The sequence below is a fragment of the Hakea prostrata genome, chromosome 3 (genome assembly GCF_041222555.1).
Source record: "Hakea prostrata isolate BN-2017 chromosome 3, UWA_Hpros_2, whole genome shotgun sequence".
In the NCBI taxonomy this organism is placed as follows: Eukaryota; Viridiplantae; Streptophyta; class Magnoliopsida; order Proteales; family Proteaceae; genus Hakea; species Hakea prostrata.
The window spans coordinates 17,685,856-17,710,012 of record NC_142602.1 but is presented as its reverse complement, the minus strand read 5'-3'; the positions used below and the strand labels follow the sequence as shown (position 1 = coordinate 17,710,012).

Here is a 24,157-nt window from a genome sequence, read left to right as displayed (position 1 = left end):
GGTATGTATACAGTATACCACCTATCTCGCTCTGTAACTAATTTTTCTCTTTTCTCCTTCCCTTCTGACACTAGGTAATCTATCATATGCTTCTCAATAAATTACCATGATGGAATTTAAGAAGAAAAACATGTGATGAATGTAAATCACATAAGGAATGGTTGATTTTGATCCGATTAAAACGAGGCAGCCTTACCTTCCATCTCCAAGTCCAGAAGCACCTATCTGGCTGTCAAGTTTCAACAGCCTCGTCCTTCGGGACAGAGGCTGTGAACTGTTCCCTGAAAATGCAACAGTAGTGGTTTTCGGCACATCTTCATCTTTTTCAAATATGCCTGTAGAAGCTGAGCTGCAAATGATGACCAGCTTAGAAGAAATGAATTTCACTGGATAAGGATTACTCCAGAAGCTTTTTATTCACAAAAAAATATCTCAAGCACAGCTGAAAACAACAATTGAGAAGTTTGAATGGTCGATGCAATATTTATCAGCAGTCACGAAGCTGAACTGATATGGTAACACCAATAGAAATAAACCAATACATCCACCCTTAAACATACAAAACTTGTATTCAGAATTTTCCAATTCATCTGATAAGATGGTCAAACATAAAGCAAATTATGGTTCAGGTGGAATTCAAGAAGATTACATTTAGCACCCAAAACAGCGGACTGTACACCTATAGGGGCCAAAAAGTTAGAAATAAAGTACCTGTATTCCCCTTTATTATAAAGGTGGGTATGTAATTCCTCCAAAACTTTATAAAACAGAGTTCCCCGCAATTTTGATAACTCAGATCGAACATCTTGCAGAGCACCAACCTGACAAATTGGTAGCACAATAAAGACTGGAAATATGGAATAAAACACAAAAAGAGAAACGAAGAGGAAGAATGAGGAAAGAAGTAGCAAAGAATTAGCACCAAGAATTATCCCAGCAGCAGATGATCCAATAAGTGGAAACTGAACCAGAGATACACAAAATTTTGCGTTTACTTTTGTTCTTGAATTAAGAGATCCTTGAAGACCTACTACACAATGTATGAAAGACCAACGACAAAAGCAGACAATAAACAATCACATTCAACTCACCACCCAAAATGAAATGTCCCAATTATCACAATACACCAGAAGTTCAAAAAGAGTACATCATCCATGACTATCACGAATCAACCTCAACTGGCCCACCCTGTCATTTTTCTATTCCTGAAATTAGAGAATCCTGTAAAATACTAAAATATGATTGCTTCTACCACAGAACCCCTCCCCCAAGCCACTGTAAAAATCTGCACCTTGAGATATCACATCCCACATTCCCAGTTCTGAACAAAGCCTAAAACAATTCATTAATCTCTATCAAGTGTAGCGAAGATCTATAACCAAACATTTAGCAACCAAGTAATTCACCTAAAAGGATACATATAGCAGTCATTGGTCCACTAAGCATCATTCTGAAGAAAGCTCACAGAGAATCTCCCTCTTCATTAAGGAATCAATATCCTCACATCAGCGCCTTTCCTTGTACATGTTCCCAGATGCTACATTTTAGATACCGGCTCCAGCTTCAACCCCCACCCATGTCCTTCTCCTGGCAAAAACTCCATCAATTTACAGTTAACACCTCCCCATACAAGATGCCGCAAATAGATCTAGGAAATCGGTCTCTTACACTACCTTCAGACATAATAATATAAAAAAACTATCCTAGTGCCAAGACCAACCATAGTTGTCGTGGCCTCTAGGTGAGCAACAGAACTTAAGAAGGGAGGATGGGGGCAATCGAGACACCTAGACACATATGTGATGCCTTCACAACTATGTAGCCAACAATAACTGATGGAATTCAAAAGAATAAGGAATAGCGGCAAACCAAGTCATCAAATCGGACCAAGAATGGAAATACGTTTCGAGTGCCCAATAGATTGTTTTAACTGTCTTCAAAAAGTGGAAAAGGAAAGAAGAGATAGGAAACAAGCCACTCGCCAAGAACATACCCCAAGGGGGTTGTACACACTAAAACCTCAAAATTAAGCGGTTGTAACTTGCATGTTCAACTTTCCTCAGGGCCTATCTATCCCCCCAAACGACTAACAAAAACACTCCGACAATAAATAAAAGACAAAAAAAACCCCAGGGTTACATCTCATTAAGGTATCCACAAAAAAATAATAGGCCAAACCAATCCACACCAAGACATTACAGATGTGTCTTAGTTGTCTTATTTGAAGGTCAAATGCTCCAGACAAGATCATAGAATCAACAGCAAACTGGGAATGGCGTTCCCTTCAGCTCTCTGTAAGATATTTGTTTGACCGAAGGCTTCCAAATACATTGTAAGCTAAACCTATGCTGACAAATAACTAACCCGCAATGAATAAGGAAGGTATGGCAATGCTATGGATGACCCAGTACGTGACATATTAAGAGAGGAGTATCACAAAACTTCTAGCAAACCAAGCTCCTTCTCCACTTTAGAGAGCATCCTTTTTAGCCCAATATAATATCAAGCAGGGAAAGTTACGATTATAGAATGACCAGTTCACAAGGGCATAATCATGTCAAGTATAGAACATGTAATTAAGGAATGACCAGCAATGGTCATACGACCTCCCCACATTAATTTTACAAATAACATCGGGCTGAGGCTCCTCATTGTTAAAAAGTCAATAATTTCTTTCACCCGTAAAACCCTATCATTTGCTTGCAATGTACAAAGTCTGTCTTATTTTTTTATTCATCCTATCAATATATCTGACTTCTCAACTAAGTGATACATTGAGGATGAAATTTAAAAAATAATAGACACAAAAAAGCAAATAACTTAGACCTAATCCCCTAAATGTATCCATTCCTGGATGGCTGGATCATCAAACATATGTAACAATAGGTATGGCTTTGTAGCAAACTGAAAGCAAAAAACATTACGGAAAAGATAACAAAGAAAAAACAGACATATTTATATGCCATTAGGAAAAGAACTGAAAGTGGATGAGAGATGCCCATCTTTAGATTCAAAGATCCTGAGGAGTTCATAAGCTCCACCTGAGGAAATAACAGAAACTTGCAGGTAAGAATAAAATTTTCAAACAAGAGATCACAGCTCAAATGGATATCTTTCATTCAATGATCTTCAATTTTCATATTTCTGTAACCTCAAAAAATTTATAAAAAAATACTAATAATAAAAACACTCATTTACTGGAAAAAAAACATTAAGCATGAATACTAGAAGACCAATCAGGCTTATGCCATTAGTAAAAACACTTATGTACTCAAGCTTTGGCAATACATGTGAGTAGTTTTTCATTCATGAATACTAGAATTTAAATATTAATTATCTTCCGAAAGAAAATGGAAAATCTCAAAATTTGACAAGAGTAAGTGAAACCCAACCGCTTGAAGACCTTCTCTCTCAAGCATCAATGTTGACTGAGCATGCAATTGTACTGCAGCATAGAACTGCTTTTCAGAAATGAGCTTTTCAATACGAGCTGGAACCTGTAACAGGTTTGGGAGACATATGAGGACACAAGCTTAGAAAATATGCAGCATCAGAGTGATTCCAGCATGGACATAAGCAACTGGAATACAAGAACTAAGAAAATGATGCTACGAATTGGGAGTAAATATGTTGGAGACTTTTGAATAGACAGTAATCTGGAAACTTCAACACCATAAGATGGAAACAATATAAAATTTTGCTCACACGTAGCATATAAGGTCTAAAATTACAATGCAAGACATTTTCACAAAAACAGTTCCAAACATAGTTCTTTAGCCAGAAATGTCAGATGCTAAATGGAAGAGGAAACTCATTGTGGACTTTATGCCATAAGCACAGCTTGTTATGTCAACTGCCAATACAGAAATAAAAGAATAATTGAAAGAGATAACAATCTCTTTTAAACATCGCATCCTTATTCAGAAAAGATATCTTTTACACTTCAAATAACAAGACAAGCAAGGACTTAATATAGGCAGAATATGTTAGGACCCTGGTATTCCCACTGTCCTCCCCAGCAACACTCTACAGCACCTCTGATATTCTGGCACCGGTTCCCTCCTCACTGAGGCAATTCACAAAATGGAACTGAAGTAATTGAATAAAAGTAGCAGACTAACAAAGAAGAATAGAAATGGCCTTATCTAAACATATGAATGCATAATATTCCTTTAACAATCAGTAAATTATTTTTTTTTTTGATAAAAGAAAAAAGCATTCATTAAGTTACTTAAAACACTTACAAACATTAACAAGAGTTCCATTACATTCAGCCGTTAGAGTAGATGCTGTTATAGCTAATTTTTCAAACCAAAGTTGGAGCACTGGGGATGGGAAACAAACAAAATCAAGACCCATATACTTACATACAATGCTAATGCTACTACCCATTACCCTAACCAGTTCACTTACCCCAGTTCATTCACCTGAGAGTTCTCCTCTCACCACAAGCAAGCTTGATCTGAAAAAACTACGCAATTCACCCCCTTCCCTTGTTCCCTCCTATTCCTAATATAATCCCGTGAGTCCTAACAAACCTTTTCCATATTGGAGAACACAAGTGTGATGCTCCCCAATAGATCGCTGCCTCCTTGTCCTTGTCTTTTTTCCCCTGCATGTTCATTTTCATACCCTACAGCCCCCCTACCCCTACCCCTACACATTCAACACTGGTGTCTTAGCAGAGCACATACTCAGTTGATCATATACTTGACTGAAAAATGACAAAAAGTGTACATCGCTATCCATCTTACACTGTTGCCATTACTACTTCATTGAAAAAAAAGACAAGTTGATCATATACATATTTAGAAACTTATTCACCGCAAAAGGTTCTCTTCGCTACACCAGGTCATCAACGCACAAAGAAGTGTATTCCTTAAAAAGGACAAGCGAATACATCACCACCCATATGTGCAAAGCATGGTTGTCAAAGTGTCCGCCTTGGCACACCTAGGCGGCAAGGCGGTTTTTCAACCACATTGTTTTGAACCACTTAATTGATGCTCAAACTGCAAATGAACTCGAAGGCCCAAAGTGACATAGGACCTATTTTTTGCTTTTGGGGTGCTGCCCCCACACCCCCGCCGGGGCAGCCTCCCCGAACCCCTGTGCCCATCGGCAACAGAATGAGAAGCATGAGCCATACTCAACATCAAGAGTCAATGAATCAGTAAATGCCTAGGCAGCCGCTTTGACAACCATGGTTTGATGAGATGAACTTATGTTTGTATTCTTTTTTTAAATAATTTTTCATAATTACGATTCTTGAATGCTTTTTTTTTTTTTTTTTTTTATGAATGTGACTATTGAATATTTGTTTAGCTTATTATAGAAAGTAGTTGTATTGAAAAGTAGTTTAAAAGTAGTATTGAAAAAATTTAACCCAACCGCTTTGGTAGCCTTGCCGCCTTGACAACCATGGTGCAAAGCTTACAATTGACATTACTCATACCACCAGTTTGTAGCCAAAAAGAGCATATAAACACCAACATCAAAAGGTTCTTTCCATCCCATCCGCCCCTCCCCCAATGAAAAAAATAAAAAAACACGCACATACACATGCAGCCCAATACAAGCACAACTATCTCCATAAACTGAGGAACAGCTCCACAATGAAAAGCAAGCACTTTATGCAGAATCAAAACCCCCATAAAAACATACAAGATACAACGACATGTTAGTTAGTCTCTTCATGTTGAAAGGTCAATAATGCACACATACAAAGGGAGAGACTAATCATACCAAATTTCTTGTTACTTCTGAATGAGTAAGCAGCAACAAGTACATCTAACACAGACTACCTTTTAGAAAGAAATTAAAATTTGAAAGCACAGACCTTAGCTATTCCCTCAATTTGATCCAGCAGTGAGATTATATGGCGCAATGTAACTGACCGATACCACAACTGATGCAATTGCTTATTGCGGGAGCCAAGAAGCTTCTTTGCATCTTCCAAATCAGTCTTCAAGATGGCAATGCTTTCAGTTGATTCACTAAATAACCGCAAGATCTGAAAGGAAGGACAAGGTCATCAACAAATACACAAGGATTCGATGGATATTCTTTATCACAAGAAACAATGTAGATCGGCAACATTTAGCAAATTCATATCAAAAGGGGTAATTGAAAACTTATGTCATTGAAAACTTATGCCATTTCAAGCACTGGTAATTGAAAACCGATGCCATCTATACACTTTGGCCAAAGGATTGCTTTGATAGATGGAACATCTACGGCACTGGCAGTACTGCCACTTCTTTCTTGTTGAAAGATAAGTCCATCACTGTCAGACCAGGACTTCTTAACTGCTGTCTATGATGCACCGACTAAAGATAGTCCTACTCAGTGAAATCCCAAGAACCAGGACTCTTAACCATTTTCTACTGGAACCAACCAGACCAAAGAAACAAACAGTACAAGAGAGAACAAGTTCTCATCCTCCTATTAAGTTAATATTATGTTTCTAGGAAGGAAAAAAAATAACATGCTTAATCTTTATTTGGTTTATTAATTGGTAAGAATTTATAAGAAAGAGAAAGATAAGCACAGGGCCACCAAAGGGACTGATAAAAACTAAAAAGAAAACAAAATTGAAAATAACTAGTAACTACATAAAGCAGACAACCAACATGAAGGACATAATTATTACTTAATACTTATCATCATAGTTGTACCTTCATAGATAATCAAACTACCATAAAAATTTATACAATTTTCTTATCTAAACCCATTAGTTAACTCTTTAATTAGTACAAAAATAAGAGCAAATTTGGAACAATATGATAAGAGGAGAAAATGAAGTCAGTGTGTGTGACTGGTAATAGGTTAGATGTTAAAAAGCATCTCAGTAACTTCACTGCAGCAAAAACAACCTATAAAAATTACAGAAATGCTACTCAAAAGGACGGGAGTGGAACCAATGGTTGTTCAATCCAGGGTGCAGTATGCAGCTTGAGTACTCCACCCGAGAGAACAAGGTCCAATTGAGTTTTCTGGTCGAGTACAAAACCAGCATTTCATTTTATTTAGAAGGATAATATATATTTGTTTTATTTTATTCTAATTTTTTACAGAAAATTTGTTATATAGGAATAGTTTTAGCAAGTTTTAAGTTGCTCTTGGTTGGTTATCCTAATTTTATTACCCTCTTCCTTGTCATCTTCTTTTCTTCCTTCTCCTCTCGTTTCTGTTTCCTTTGCCCCATTCCCGTTTCCAACTTAAATCGCTTTCCAACAGGAATGAATCAATCACCCTCATCTCTTATTCTTTCACTTTCTTCATAAATAAATATACAACCCAGGAGCAACCCTAACTGTAAAACTTGGTTTCAAAAACACATTAGAAAGGTGACTTAGTTTCATGAAATCAGACCTGATCTGTTTACTGGATTCTCCCCAAGTGATCGGTTCTGCTATTTCAATCCTTCCCCCCCCCCCTTCTTCTTCTTCTTCTTCTTCTACTTTAAACTAGTTCTACCAACAACCAGATAGAAATATAGCCGGTGGTCTCTAAACCACCAGCTATCTCAGATGTTAAAACAAAGACCTCTCTCAGACCTCAAGCAAGCATATTACAACTTCATTTACTTTTTCAGAAACTGTTGGAGGCCTCTAAAGTCACCATATTCAATACACTCAAGGGTTCAGCCTAAAATAGAAACAATAAAACAGAAAGTGCTTGCAGCAAAATAGCTTACAACCAAAACAGAAATTTTCTACAAATTCTAGCTGCCATATATCAAAATAGATAACTCCTAAAAACGAAACAGTAAAGACACTGAAATTAAAAGCACTAAATAAAATAAGCTCTCCAAAACTGAACAATGGCAGCATTAGGATAAGATATATCTCCACTTGATATACCCAAAAGATTTTCTTAAAAAAAAATCCCCACACAATGCAAATATGGGCTGTGACAGTGTTCATGAGAACGGTACCATAAACAGTTGGTCTTTTCTGTTCCATATTTCTACCTACATGATACATCAAGTTACAAACTAACAGAATCAGCAATCAGTAAGGAGACTGAAGAAGGAGAAAAAGATGACAGGAAGATTTTAGAAGAGGAGAAATCAGAGCAAGAGAGTTTCCCGCTCTTGCCTATGTGCATTCTACATAAAGTTCCACAGATTACATACCTCCTTTGGGACGTCAAAGTATAAGAAAACAAAAACAAAATTACAGTAGAGTCAAGTTACAAACAAACTAGAACCACAGTATCCCTATTACATAAAATAACACTCCCCTTCAAGCTGGAGAATTAAAATCAAGCATTCCCAGATTGCAAAGAAGGTTGGTGAACTAGAGCTAGGGAGAAGCCTCTGGTGAAGCTGTCGGCCAGCTGATCATCTGTTCTCACTAAAGAAGTGAAGACACTCCTCCAGTCATTCTCCTCTTTGATGAAATGTCTATCTCTCAATGTGTTTTGTCTAGTGATGCTGGACAGACTGTCAGCAATACTTAGAGTGGCCTTCCTGTCACAATAAAACCACATAGGTTTTGTAAACTCAATCACCAGCTATTGGATTAACTTTCCTAACCGCATTAATGCACATTCTCCATGAGCCATGGCTGGAACTCTGCCTCAGTCTGGCAACAACACGTTGTTTTTTGCTCCTCCACGTGACAATGTTACCCCCCAGATCACCTGTCAGATACTGAACCAGCTCAATCCTCATAAATAAAGCTCCAACTATTGCAAAACTCCCTGCAAGCCTAGACAGTTTACCTGATCCCCTTCATAACCCTTATCAACCTAAATAGCATGACTAAGTATTTTGACCCCCAAAAACTCACTAACCGTAGAAGACTCCAATGCAAAAACTGAAGACAGATCCATGATCCTTGGAACGAGGGGATTCCAACCACACCCCTCTTGAGCCCTAAAAGGGCTGGGAAAATGAGCAAGATACCCCTAGGGTATTCAACCAACTTTAAAGTGGGCCTTTTGGATCTGGTTTTTGGGGCCCAATTATACGAGGGCCCAACCCTGGTTATATCTGCACTACTAGTTGATCGATCTACTAAATAAGGAGAGAAGAAAATTATAGTCTACTTCCCTGGATTTTTCGCTTCTTAGGAGCTTTTCGTGTAGGGGAAACCAAAATTTTCAGTTGTTGAAAACTTAAGATGCTGATTTACAACAATTCCAGGGCTAATCTTGACCAACAATGGGTTTATAGAGGTTTCAAATCAATAGTTTTTTTTTCACAACCAACTTAAGTACTAAAATGAATCAAAGAAAGTGTGAACAGGCCATTTCACTTCACTGAATGTAATCTTCCACTGATTCCTTAACAAAGAAAAAGAAAAAGTTGCAGTGATCAAAACATATACAACATGAATAGATTTTGGGAAAACATACCCGAAGATTCAGCTAGAAAGTTGTAAATCAAATATGTTCATGAGGATTACAAAAGTAGCCAACCTTTTGAAACTCATTCTGAAGATTTATTCCAACCATGACTCCATTTGGGCCAATTGGGTCTATTCCTACCTCCTCAAGTCTAACTAGATTTTGACGGTTTCCTTCTGCCTAACCTCTCTTGGGTTTGGAGTAGGGGTGTCAACGGTGCGGTTCGGGCGGTTTCGGGCTGAAAAACACCTAGCCCAAACATGGCCCATTAGTAAAATAACGGTTTCGGGCCAGTTCGATTTGGTGCGGTTTGGGTTCGGGCTAACTAACGGTTTGGGCTAATGGTTTAGACTCGGGTTGACTAACGGTTTATGGTGTGCAAGAAAAAAACAAGAAGAAATAATTGAGCATCCTACAAATAAAGCCAATATTCTATGGAAAGCAAAGTTGCTATTGGTCAATTTCCATTAAAAAAATCCACCAATTCTATAGAAATCAAGAATATAGATATTAATTTATAGAATGACTATTTGATCTTAGAATTCATGCTTAATTTTATTAGTTGTTTATACAACTACCTAGTGGTAATATATTGATTCAAATACTATTTAATGTAAAATTACAAAACGGGTTGTAAAACGGGCTATAACGGGTTGCGGTTTGGTTTCGGGTTGGTGCGAGCTCCGCCACCCTCAGCCCAAACACAGCCCATTAAGGTTCGGTTCAAGTTGTTTCGGGCTATAATGGGCCGGTGTGGTTTGGTTTTAACGGTTTGGGCTACAAATTGACACCCCTAGTTTGGAGGAAGGTCCTCCTCCTAAGACCACTTGCCATCTCTGCCATTTCGATTCAAATCTCTATTGGCTCCGTTGTCTCCTTCTGGCTCAAATTGTGGCATCCGATGGGCATTCTCTATAACCTTTTTGTCCCCGCAATGTGTATAAGTCTTGCATCGCCAAGCCACCACCCTCTTCACCTTCATCTTCGATGGATCATGACCCCCCGAGCAATCCCATCCAGGTCTCACACTGTTTTGAACTTCCCTCCTAATGTAACCCAAAGTTTGGGTTAGATCTTACCCTCTTTAATAAGAACAAGCAAATAATGGGCTGTCCAAGGATTAGGACAAAGTTTGTGGGATGACAAGGAGATGTTTTGAGATCCTGGGAACCTAAGGGTATCCTTTGGGGGGGGGGGGGGTATGCTATGGAATATTTATAAGTACTAGTTAACTTATGGAGATATTTGGATAAACTGGCATTTGTAGGAAAAGGGATGCAATGCTCTAAGGTTAATGAAAAAAAAGGAGGGAATATCCTAGGGTCCCATGGGATGATCTTTGGTTAACAAATTGTACCCAAGGGGAGTGAGGGATTGAAGCACAAGTTAACAAACTGCTTGCGCAGGATTTGAGATGTTAAGAAAATCAAGTAAGGAAGAACTTGAGGATTTTAACAAAGGATCCAAATTCAGGTGGAACGGGGATGGGAAAAGGGTAACAAAGGCCCACGGTTAGGTTGAAAAAGGAAGTGGAAATTTAATTGGATCTTGAAGAATTCTTGGATCTTGGGATTCTTCAAGATCCTTGATTCTTCTTCTCTTTTTCTTTCTTTCTTTCTTTCTTCTTTCTTTCTTTCTTTCTTCTTTCCTTCCCTCTTCTTTCTTTCTTCTTTCTTTCCCTCTTCTTTCTTTCGTTTCTTTCTTTTCTCTTTTCTTTTTCCTTCTTCTTTTCTTTTTCTGTTTTCTTCTTCTTTTATTTTTATTTTTTTCTTTTCTTTCTTCTGCAATTCTTTTTTTTTCCTCTTATTTTTTTCTTTTTTTGAATTCTTCCGCCTTAACCAGAAAATAAAAAAGAAAACAAGAGAGGGGGCAGAGAGACTATCGCAAGAAAGAGAAGGGGGGAGAACCAGAAAGAAAACAAAAAAATAAAAAACAGAAAACAGGGGTTGGGGTGGTCTCACAAGAAAGAGGGGAAGGGGGTTGCTGTCGCAAGTGGGAAAGAGGGCTGGGGAGGGGCTGTAGAGGTTGGGGAAGGAGGCTGTACTTAGTTGGAGGAAGAGCTGCTGCTGTGAGACGAAGATGGTTGCTGGAGTTTGCTGGAACTTGCTGATGTTGCTGAACTGCTCAAAGAATTACTCTTCAGCCTAGGCTGCAAGGGTTTCCTCCCCCACAACCCAAGCCTTTGATTTATTCAATAACTCCAACTTAAGAAAATATGGTGAAAGACTAGGCTTATTTATAGCCTACCGAAGACTTGGACTGTAAAAAGGATACTTACTTGACTAAACTAGGGAATCCCTTATAGACAAGGATCCCCTTTACAGCTCAATAAATAATAGCCACAAATAAAAAGAAACCATCTTGGAAAATAACACCTAATTATCCAAAAGAAATCTTAATTTAACATAGATTCCATTTGGAACTCTCTAGAAAACTCAATAACTAACCCAGAGGCTCCAAACCAAAACATCCACAACTCCTCCCCAGCCCTCTTCCCCAACCTCCACAAAAACTCAATACCTAACCCATGAGGACTCCAATGCAAAAACTGAAGATAGATCCATGACCCTTCGATTTTTGAGAATTCAAACCAGACCCTTTTTGAGCCCTCAAAGGGCTGGGAAAATGACCAAAATACCCCTGGGATTTTGGCCAATTTCAAAGTGAGCCTTTTGGTATGGTTTTTGAGGCCCAATTATAGGGAGGCCCAGCCCTAGTTACACTTACATTCCTCCAGCCTCTCCTTGATATTTGGTTCCCTACCCCTTCTTATACCTTCACTTCTTCTGCTTGGAACCTTTCCTGCACCTCCAACCAACCCGTCCCTTGGGCCCCTTTGGTTTGGTTCAAAATACACATTCCACGCCATTCCCACACCCTCTAGAGATCCACTAACCTTGGACTTCCCACCCAAGTTTTTCTCATTAGCCGCCACATCCTTGTTAACACTAGTTGCATCCTTTGTTGCAATGGTTAAGAGGACAATGACCACCTGTTATTCTCCTACTTCTTTTCCCACTCCTTATGGGGAAAGCTCTTTCCTCCATTTGGCCCCACTCTAAATGCTTCTTTGGTTTTGCTCAAGATTGGTCTTGGGTGATGAGATCCTTGTCAAGCTCTGCTATATTTAATCGCATAGGCAAGCTGGTTTTCTGTGCTATTCACCATAACTTGTGGGGGAGGGATTCCTTGGACTTCCAACCTTAATTCTTTGGACATAATGTGGAAAGTCATCTACTTTGATATCTCCTCTAGGATTCAGCTAGTTCCCAACCCCTGTTGTGGATACCCCAGTGAATAGGCTTATTTTGTTACTTGGGATTTAGGCTCTTTCCTCCAATCTCCCTCTTGAAGGTGGTTCTCCCCCCCCCCCCCTTTCTCTCCCCTCTGTATATTCTTTCTCTTTCTCTTTCCCTTTCAAGGCTTTGGTAATGTTAGTTTACTCATCCGAAAAACAAATTCCAACCTCTAACACTCCTGACCCGAAAACCCCAAAAAAAGAAAGAAAAACAAGCATAGAAAATATTACATTTCACCCAAATTTTGAAATCATACTGGAAAGAAATTCAAATGGACCTTGTTTCATGTTTTAAAGGGAGAACTAGCATCATCACTTTCATCGATTTTCAACAATTGTCAACCGAATGGTAAATCAAATATACCCAGTAAAAATAACTCCAAACTGATATGAGATCTTAAAATTACTAAATTCCTTGGTTCAGCCAGTAAGAACAGGCAAAGCATTAGAAAACATATGATAAACGTGCACTACATATGTATATACTCCATATCTCAGTCAGTTCTTGTCAACATTATCTAATGATTCTAATCTAGATCATTTGGATAGCCAATTATCATTAATTTATCATAAGTATTTAAAGTATGACTCAGAAATCCTTGGTATGATCGAGCCCCATTTCAAGGCAATGAATCACAAAGAAACAAAGTCGGGAAAAAACAACACTGACCTGGGAATAGTTCTGAATTGCCTTGTTGAAGCCACCATGGTATGCATGCACAACTTCATCCACAACCTCTTCAATGATTTCACTTTGTTCCTTCAAATCTGCTATTTCACCTTCTCTGTCCTTTGATGTTAATATACGGACAACATGAGGTAAGGAATCAAAGCGTGCAGCTGTCCAACTTTCATCTACTCTTGCAAGGTCCTCCTTCAAGTACTAAATGAACAAATCACAAGTATCAAAAACTGACAGGTTAGCTGAAGCAAGAATCTCTGAAATGAATGTATAAGTGTATAGCAATCAGAACTAGTAGTGTAAGTAGCCATTGGTTCAGCTTCGAAATCCATTGCCAAGGGCAAGGAACAAACTGAATTTTTCAAATATACGAATTCGGAAAACATAAGCTACATGGGAAGCATTGTCTTCCTTTGAAATCAGCAAAAACGGCACTTTCCAGTTTTCACTGCCAAAGCAAAAATACACTCACTTCCTGAAGAACAGTAAAATGAGAATTTCTGCTCCCACAATCTCAACCACCCCTAAACTCTAGCACGACATTGAAATACCTCTACACGATGAGTAAAACCATCGAATGTTGGCGGACTTACAGATTTATTCGCTGAAATGGGAAGCCCGTCGAAGATGACCATCTCGAGTTGATCACCTCTTCCTGTAGTCTTTGTGAGACAACTAAAACCGAGTTACCCAGCAAATTCACTTAAGATGATAAGTAAAAAGCCCTAGAAGGTGGAATCCAACGAAATAAACAGCAGCGTCCTCCACAGAATCTAGTAAAGATCAGACGCTAAGTCCCAATTCCACCAATGCAAAGCATATCGGAAGATCTTATATGTCGACTGCCAATTCAGTCGAACTCCGAAATCAAGACAACATCGAAAATCTAGATCCGAAAGGAAAGTAAACCAAAATTCGCGGATTTTTCTGCTTAAATAGATAGACTGAAACGTCACGACAGAAAGATGGGCTGGATTTAGCAAGGAAGACCAGAAAATGACGATTATTCAAGGTTTAATTTGAAAATTGTCAATGGTATGAAACGGATTTTCACCGTTTCTGCTGAAAGGAGCCGGAGAAAACAGCAGGGTCAACAAAATTTCTATTGAAATGGATCGAGACCGTTGGACTGCACGACCAGAGACTCCATCTGACGGTATGTACAGCTGGACGCCAGTGATATGGGACACATCACGCGAAAGAGGAGAGAAGAATCTCAGTGCTTTTTATCCTACAAATCTAGAGACTCTACCTACGAGTTCGAATTTTTATGTTTACCAAAAGAAAAAGTTCGAGTTTTGTTGGTGGTATATGTAATAGAATTGTTCCAGCTGTAAGATTACACTTCTAAGTGAAGAGATAATGGATTCAATTCTTGTCGAGGTCTCTAGAATGGAGTTGAGGAACACACAAGTGGCCGGAGAAACCTCAGCTTTCCAACCAAGAAAAAAAAATTCCCCGTCTTCTATCTCCTATCTCTATGACCGGAGGAACCCATATTAAGTCCATTTCTGACAAGGAAATAGATAAAAATAGACCTGATAAATTTCGAAAGAAACCCCAATAGAGCATTTACAAATCCAAACTCACCTTTAAAATGAAAATTCAAAATACTGGGGCTATTCTCACATCATTGCACCCATAAACAAAATTATTCGTTTCACACCACTTCTTATTTTAAATCCCTTCGTCTTTTTTTTTTTTTTTACTTTGGAGATGATTTCAAAGACGCCCTCCAAAAATATCAAGCGAGTTATAGTTAACATATGCGTTAAGTTATGGTAAGATAATTATGTAATTACTAAATTACCTTTGATGACAAGTAATTTTACAATATTATTCTTAACCATTTGTCTTTATTTTTTTTTTAATACTTTTAAAATTATGGATTTTGATGGAATATTTATTCAGTCTTTAAAGATGTGTGACACGTGTTCAAGTCAATATAGAATGGATAAATTTAAAAATTAAAAATAAATAAATAACCCCCTAATTGTTTCTCTTCCCTTTTTCCATCTTTTTCACTTATTTCATACTCACATGATTATACAACTACAATTCAGCAACTAATAAGCAAAAATCTTCCAACTAGAAATATTGTCACTTGCTCATGCTGAAAATTGTGAAGTTAAGACAACAACAACAACAATCTTTCAGAAATAAATTTATTACCATCGAAGAAGAAAGATTACAAAGTACAGAGAAAACTTAAAGCAGCAAAAAATGCAGGTTTCTGTCTAGAGCTCTCAAGATCTCAGCTTTGTAATGACTTATTCAATTAAATAAATAGTGCGGAAAACCTAAAAGTGGGGGAAGTGAAGAGAAAATAAACGAAGATGACCTCCTAGTCGGAGCATAGAAAATTTATAACAAACTATTTGATGGGAAAGTAAAATTGACCTTGTTTATACGATAATCATTTTATCTCACATTTTCAAATTGCTTGTCTCTACCAGGCAGGTTGTCGACAATATTATAATTGCTCCAAAGGTGGCCCACAACTTAAATCACTAGAAAGTAAATCTATTTTGTCATTAAGCTTATTAATTATGATTAAAGCCTATAAAATAAATTATAAAAAAATGGTTTTAAGAATTTCTTTGTTTTGGACAGTGGTGTGGTGTGATCTTATCTTTCTTATATGCAGGAAGAGAGTTCCCAGTCAATCAGTTCTTGTCTGTATATAAACCCATTTAACATCATGCTTTTGTTCTCTCTGTAAATGCCACGCTCCACCTAAAACTCCATATTCAACACATGATTGGTACAAATGGATATCTTCTGCATAATTCATCTTTGCATAAGGTCTGAAAAACTCAATCACGCCCAATCCAAGCCCATCCTGATTGACTTAGGCCACATTGCTTCTATGGCCATGATTTTTATCAGTTTTGTCCTCCAATGAGTTCTTCGTTTTAAAAGAAATTTTTTATCACAAATATACATTGAATCATTTGCAAGGTGGATAACATCATAGCATTGGAAAATAACACGATTGCAATTTCCCAGACACCCGGTTTTGTGGTGCTAAAAGTATATTCATTTTGAGTTTTAAAAGACCTAAACAGTGAAGAAGAAAATGTCATAGGTAGTGGATCTAGTGGTTGGTGTCACATGAGATTTCTTTTTTTGTTTTTGAGTTTCTTCTATGATATTAATTATTATTAGGATGAAATTAGTGTACATCCACAATTATGACCTAAATTATATGACATTCACTTTTAAAATTATCAAGTACTTATAATAAAGCCAAAATTTCTTTTTGTTTTATCACTTGATCTTTGCATAAAGGATTTAGAAAATAAGAATTCTTAAGCGCCAGAGACGAACTAGACAGAGATCTTGTAAATACCAAAAATCCAGAAAGATATTTAACAACTCTCCATCAAGAAACTAAATGCAAGATAAGATTAAAATGTCAGTCCGTTTAGATGTGCATTATCTAATTTTGATCCAATGTTAAACATTCGATATCATTTAAAGAAAAACTAAATCGAGAAAACTTCAATCTTGTAAATAATGAGACAGTTCAAAGATTTAGAACTTCCCTGAACTGAAAGAAAATTTTGAGAAGAAGGGAAATTGGTTTCCAAGGCACGCATCTGGTCTCTCTCTTTCTCGTTCCATGACAAAATGAAGCAAGCTTCCAGGCAGTGGCTGATGTGGCAAAAGCAATTACTGGTTTACTGATTCTGACATGGTGGAAAACTTCGGATTTCGTGCTAGCTAGATTTGCCAAAGCAATGACAACGTCAAGCGAAAGTAGAGAAAACTGAAGGATTGTGATTTGCTTCGAGTTTGGAGATAATATGAATGCGGTATCACCTCTAGAGAGTCCGTTTTTGGCGAGGGATAGGAAAAAGATGAATCTTCATCCACCTAAAGGTTGGGTATGAGAAGATATTAAATGAGAGTAATTAAGTCATTTCACTGCTCAACGGGCATTTAGGTCATTTTATATCCTACTAATAAGAAAATCATAATTGTAAAATATAACTTGTAATTTTGAAAGCGGGTGCCATGTAATTTATGCCACAATAGTGAGTGTTGTGTAAAAAACTTTCTTTTTTATTTTGCGAAAATTTGAGGAACACCCAAGCAATTCATAGACACCCCAAAACTATATCAATTTTATAATCACCCACTTTTTCATTAGAATTGTTAATTAGTTAGAGAAAATGACAAATATACATTTAGATGTATAATTCTATATTTTATAATATGAAATGATATTTTATAATATGAAATGATGAAGGAAGGAAGAAGAAAAAGGAACTCATATAAAAAAAGAATATGAAATTTAGGACTTTGTTTTCCTAGGAATAATATTGTAAAGTCACAAGAGATTAATGATGATATAAGATATAAAATTGTCTAACCATGACTTAATAGAATATCCTAATGGAATGTACCATCGCACAAATTTAAGAAACATGTTCGGATGTCTCTCTTAACTTAATATAGTTTTATAATGTTTGTGTTTTTTGTCAATTATCTTTTAGTATCCATGAAATTATTATTTTTTGTATAAAATAATTTATTAAGAAAAGCAAACAAAGCTCGAAACATCTTAAATACAAATTAAGATCAAGAAGCCAATGATAAAAAATTAGTCAATCTGTCCAACTACTAAGGACAAGGCTATCCCTGCTAGAGAGCCCACCACCACATTTATGTCTCTAGAAATAAGAGTCACATTAAACTACACCCATGAACTAATGTCCTTGATGATCTTGTAAACCTTTGTTTAGACCAGTTAGGTTGATCAGTGCCGCATAAGACTAATGTATTTATTAGGGTATAAGAAAGATCAAATGGACATAAGCTATTATTTTGTTCCCACCTCCCAATATTTAAAACTGAGACTAAGCTTTCAGCAAGTGAACATTGACCCAGATGCAAACACCAAAGTTGCATCTATTGCCTTGACAAATTCATCTTAGACTTCAAAAAGTTGGAAAATCAGGAAAAAAAATTGTCTATAGAGTTATATGCTATATGGGTTTGAAGACCCCCAATATAATATATGAGATATGGAATTTCAATCATTTATAATAATGATTTGCTAAGTCAATGGTATATTCATATCCAGGCAATTTACACGACTGTTCATTTATTTTTTCTAATGCTAAAAGAATTAATTAATTAATTATTAATATTACATGGATTATAGAAGGAAAACTTCACACGGATAAGGAAAAAGAATGGCATATTACATGCTTCTTCCAGACGGAACAGACAACCTTACCCTAATTATTAATATTTTCTCAAAGAAAGAAGAAGAGAGAGAGAGACTGCATTTTTTTTGGGTTTGTAGAAAAAGAGCTAAGATTGTGTACAGCATATGATGGAGCATGAGATTTTCGTACTCCCAAATCATTCAGGTCTTCAAGCCTTCCCTTCTATCCTTGCTTCAGTAAGTCCAATGCATGCATCAATGAAATCTACATCGATAAAATCTTCTGAGAAGATTTGCAACCGATCTGCACAACCATTACTGAAGCACTGAGAAATGAATAATCTTCCAAAGGGATGAATCCTAAATGTCACAGGCTTCACACATACAACAGGAGGGTTATTGACTTGAGGTGTAACTGTGTTCTCAACCCTGTAAAAGAATTTTCTTTCTGAAACTGGTGGTTGATCTTTCAAATACTTCATATTGCTCTGGAACTTAGTATATGGCAAGTCTGTGTCAATCCAGTTATCCTTCAAGTAAGCTGAGCTCCACAGTGGACCACTTGACTTGGGTGCAGGTGTCTTTGATGGCATCCACACACAGATTACACGCTTAGGCAGCAGTTCAGCTACAGTTTTCTCGAACACCATGTCATCCTGGTAGATTAAGAACTCATCGAGTTGACCCACCAAGTATTTATCGAAATCTGGTGGATCCTTGTGGCCAGACTCAGTGCGTATCTCCAGAATTATGATCTCTGACTCAGTCTCAGAGAGAAACTTCTTGACATCATTGATTACTACTTCAATAGAATAGGTTGGGAGGATTCCATGGCAGACCCGGAGATCCTGTTGAACTCGGATGTCGAAGACACGAGTTCCCATTACGAGTTGATCGTAGATGGATGCAGATTGACACTGAGCAAAGGGACGAGAGATACCTGGAATGCCAATCTTGTTGGTGCCTGAGTCATGGGTTCCTGGCCAAATGATTTTGTTTACTTGGAGTTTCTGAGGATCGAGACTTGACATCCAATTCTTTCTATCAGAAGAATGGTAATCTGAACCAGGGAATGAATCGCCCGATTTATGCAGGAGATCAGCAAGGATCTTGCTCTCTGAAATTACAGCTTCTTTGTGTTGTACCAGTTGGGAGATCTGTGAACCCATTCTGAAATAAGAGAATTGATCTTCTAATGCTTCATGTTCTTCTTCTTTGGTCTTTTATATTGCTTAATTCCTCCCGTTCGATGAAGAATGTAAATATAACTAGTATACGTTGAGGTTGTTGTATAAGCATCCTAAGAAAGTGACGTACACGAAAAAACAATGATAACAACAATAATAAAAATTCATTAACTTGGAGAGACCAAATGCTGAAGCTGAAAAACCTAAAATATTGCATATTCAAAGTAAAACATCAAACTCAAAATCCACAAACGCTGGGCCGACCTGGTTCGGTACACGTATGCATGTGCGTGATATGCACCGGGGATCCTTGTGTGGTATATACTCAGCCTCCTTATTGGTTCTCAAAAATATTAACACTTCTATAGAGAAGGTCAAAGTTCGAATCTTCTCAGGGCAGGCGAAGCTCTGTCTATATTAATTAAAATCTCTCTTAAAAATGTAGTCGAAGTACTCGTAAATTAGCCCAGATGAACCTCAAGTCTTCCAAAATACAAAATTTGGAAGATAGGGTTTTTTTAACGTTTAAAAGCTTTGAAAGTAATACTTTTAAAGTAGAAAATAAAATCCAACAGGAGCTGCTTCTTCTTGGTGAGCTGTTCATATCATAGCATTCTTCATCTATTAGTTCTTCCAGCGAGCTAAGGAACAAGGGGTTCTTTGTGCTTTCCTCTTTTATGGATATTTTATAATAGACTTATCCAGGTCGACCAAAAAAGAACCGGACTGATCAAACCTTGGTCGGACATCAAATAAAACAAAGACACTAAGCAAGTTGTACAATTTGAATCATATCTATCTTCCTTAAAGATAGGGGATAAGGATTCCGATCAAGTCGAGTTACTCTTAGAATCCAGATCGGACTCGACAACTACAATCCATGTAATACTGTCTTGGAGGATAAGATTCCTCTTCCCAAGAAGCTAGCAACAATTATAGAGTTCTATTCGAACTCCATTACTGCACAGTAAACTCTCCTAAAATCTATAAATACCCACATATTCATCATTATCAGGAATGCATTCTTAAGTTATTAAATACATTGAAAAATTGAGCTTGCTTCCTTGGTTCGTCTGAACTGACTTGTTCGTTGGAGACGAAACTTGACCACACCGGTCGAGCACGTTTTTACAAGTTCGAGAGTTCGACCAGGGAAACCGAATTTTGCAACAACATCCTCCAAGTTTTGCATTCAATCTTGTTTTTAATTGGGTGATGATATTATGGGTGAGTATTTCAATAATTTTCTTTTTATTTCATTTGGAACTAAGAAAACTAGTGAGGAATCTTCCTCACTCCCTTGACACCACCTGAAGCCTGAGTTACCCTCTAACGTTAAAAAGGGTGATGCAGGAGATTGCAGAAAGGGGTGCAGTAGAAAACGAAGTGAAAGAAGAAAGAGATTAAACAATATTAACCAGCGGGTCTTACTTGGTGGAAGAATAGTGATCTTTTGATAAGGGGTACTTTTGTCTTTTGAAAATATAACTGGGTGATAATGTGATATCATTGGTTGCTAAGAGTGTGGAAAGTGTGGGGTCCAACTACTGTTAGAATAATGTTAATATTAGAAGATAACTAAAGGGTGAAATTAAATATTTTATATTGATGAAAATGATGTGATATAATTAAGATGTCACAAGTTAAAAGCTTAGAAACCTCCTCTAACAAGTGAAAGCAAGGCGAAACTATATATGCATTATGAGCCTCTCCAAATCCAAACCCTATCTCGATGGAACCTAGTGCATTAAATATGATAACCCTTTTAAAAAAAGTTAATATCTTTTCTCTTTTATTTTACATAGGGAGGGCTTTTTGTCCAATCAAATGAAGCCCAAATTAAGGATTATCTTAGATGGATAATTTGATAAAGATAGTAATAAATTAAGGAGTCAAGATCTTCTGCACTCAGCTTGTCCCTCCATTTATACACACACTCATGTGAGTGTAGGATCCATATTATCCCTGTTTGATATTGACAGTATGGGTCCCATACTCATACAAATGTGATTGTATGGATAAAATGGTAGGCTGAGTGGAGATGATGTCTAAGGACCTATTTTGTCAATTTGTGGATTCACGCAAGGTAATCCAACGGAACTCTATGAACTCCGATAGATTTGAAGCTAGCTAACCAAACGGTTAATTTTTTTACCCATGAATCCGTAACTTTGAAATTTATAGATTTGAAATTCCATTTCATTTTAAATTCCTAGATTCATGTAACCAAACAGGCCTAATAAAAATCAATAATGGAATGGTATGCATGTTACATGTTTGTTCCAAACTGAAGGAAAAGAAAACACGCATACCGGCCTAATCATTGATTGATATTTTATCAGAGAAAGATGTATACAACGTGGAACATATATGAGATTCCTTTAATATTAATTCCCAAAACATTCAGGGCCTCAGGCCTTCCCTTCTATCCTGGCTTTAGTTAGTCCAACGCATGCATCAATGAAATCTTCATCGATAAAATCTTCAGAGAAGATTTGAAATTTATGTGCACAACCATTACTGAAGCACTGAGAAATAAATAATATATCTTCCATAAGGATGAATCCTTGAAGTCACGCTTTACACCTAGAGGGTTATTGACCTGCGCTGTGACTATGTTCTCAACCCTGTAAAAAAAGTTTCTTTTTGAAACTGGTGGCCGTTCACTCAAATATATACTTCATATTGCTTTCGAACTTTGTATATGGCAAGTCTGTGTTAATCCAATCATCCTTCAAGTAGTCTGAGCTCCAGAGGCAGAGTGGATCACCTGACTTGGGTGGAGTTGTCTTTGATGGCTTCCATACACAGATTACACGCTTGGGCAGCAGTTCAGCTACAGTTTTCTCGAACACCTTGTCCTCCTGGTAGATTAAGAACTCATTAAGTTGACCCACCAAGTGTTTATCGAAATCTGGGGGATCCTTGTGGTTAAACTCAGTGCGTATCTCTCCAGAATTATTATAATCTTTGATTCAGTCTCAGAGAGAAATTTCTTGACATCGTTGATAACTACTTCAATAGAATAGGTTGGGAGGATTCCATGGCCGACCCGGCGATTCTCTTGGACTCGGATGTCAAGGACACGAGTTCCCATTACGAGTTGATCGTAGATGGATAGAGATTGAAACTGAGCAAAGGGACGAGAGATGCCTGGAACCCCAATCTTGTTGGTGCCTGAGTTATGGGTTCCTGGCCAAATTATTTTGTTTACTTGGATTTTCTGAGGATCAAGACTTGATCCATCCAGTTCTTCCTATCAGAAGAATGGTAATCTGAACCAGGGAATGAATTGCCTGATTTATGTTGGAGATCAGCAAGAATCTTGCTCTCTCTCTGAAGTTAACTGCTTTTTGGTGCTGTGACAGTTGGGAGATCTGTGAACCCATCCTCAGATTTTTCATTCCTCTTATGATCGACACTAGTTAATCATTTAAGAAAGGAAAAAAGCATAGGGTCACAACAAATAATAGCCACATAGGTCTCACATCATAGGGAACAAGATACGGTTCACTTTTGCTTAATTTTCACCATAAAATACTTCACACAATCATATATCTGAAAGAAAAAAATTCTATCAAAAAGATTATCTGAAAAGATATCCATCTTGCTCCCTTCCACTTATTTTTTTCTCCCTCTCACCTCTCTCATGTCAAACTTCATATTCATCCCAACAGCAAATATTATTTGACATTTTTTTCCATCTGTTGCTAGCAATGTTACATATTTTTACTGATTAATTAATTAATTAATTTTATAATTTATATCACACAGATTTTCGGATCAAAATAAACATTCAAATGGGCAGCATTAGTGTCTGTTGGAGAGAACCTGGATGATTATCCTCTTTGTAACCAAGCAATAGTGATTTTTTAGTATGTTTCGATCAGATTCCTCAAATGTTTTAGAATCCAATGTGGTTAGGAAACGGATAATAACTTGATATGAAAGTTCTTTTTGGTATTTTTCATTTTATAAATTTTTATTATCATCTTTTTTATATTAAAAGAAATCAAAACTAAAAACCTTTTGTATCAAAAAATAAATTGTGAAAATCTCATTCCCACTTCTTAAGTTACCCTTTAATACTAATACTACTTCCTAAGTTATTCAAGTTATGATCGGTTAGACCCCTTTATAAATTATTAGGGCTAATAGTCTCAACTAATTTTTATTTAAGGAAACATTTAGGGACATCCCTTTGAGTTATTCAATTTATCAACTGAACCCTTATAGGACAAAAACATCTCAAAGAACCCTCTGCTATCAAGAAATGAGTGCTGATGTAAGTTAAATATTTTAAAATGGCACGAATTATACCTTGAACTAAAAACCCACAAAATTATAATGATGCAAATCTTTTGACCTAATCAATACAATGACGCATATCTTTTACCAGTTGAACAACCCCTGATATTATATGTGAAATTCTAATACACATTAATTCAGTATTG

General features: G+C 37.0%; 2 protein-coding genes and 1 pseudogene across 5 annotated transcripts in view; all 3 read right to left on the bottom strand.

Annotated features, from left to right (window-relative positions):
* Positions 1 to 14,521, bottom strand: part of LOC149021322 (exocyst complex component SEC8-like) — a 59,442-nt gene extending 44,921 nt beyond the window's left edge. The window contains exons 1-6 of one of the 4 annotated variants that reach the window (XM_089149573.1): positions 13,931 to 14,521; positions 13,326 to 13,538; positions 5,840 to 6,013; positions 3,393 to 3,497; positions 712 to 821; positions 197 to 349 (exon numbers count right to left, since the gene is read on the bottom strand). In XM_089149573.1, the coding sequence (XP_089005699.1) occupies positions 197 to 349; positions 712 to 821; positions 3,393 to 3,497; positions 5,840 to 6,013; positions 13,326 to 13,538; positions 13,931 to 13,972 (797 nt within the window). In that variant the 5' untranslated portion in view covers positions 13,973 to 14,521. The other 3 variants (XM_089149574.1, XM_089149576.1, XM_089149575.1) reach the window with 3 other exon arrangements.
* Positions 14,522 to 18,358: 3,837 nt separating this feature from the next.
* Positions 18,359 to 19,752, bottom strand: LOC149021321 (uncharacterized). Its single transcript, XM_089147099.1, has one exon. It carries the CDS (start codon positions 19,683 to 19,685, stop codon positions 18,726 to 18,728), a length of 960 nt encoding a protein of 319 aa, XP_089003225.1. The 5' UTR covers positions 19,686 to 19,752; the 3' UTR covers positions 18,359 to 18,725.
* A 2,362-nt stretch (positions 19,753 to 22,114) lies between these two features.
* LOC149021320 (uncharacterized) lies at positions 22,115 to 23,165 on the bottom strand (annotated as a pseudogene).
* Between the last annotated feature and the right edge of the window lie 992 nt (positions 23,166 to 24,157).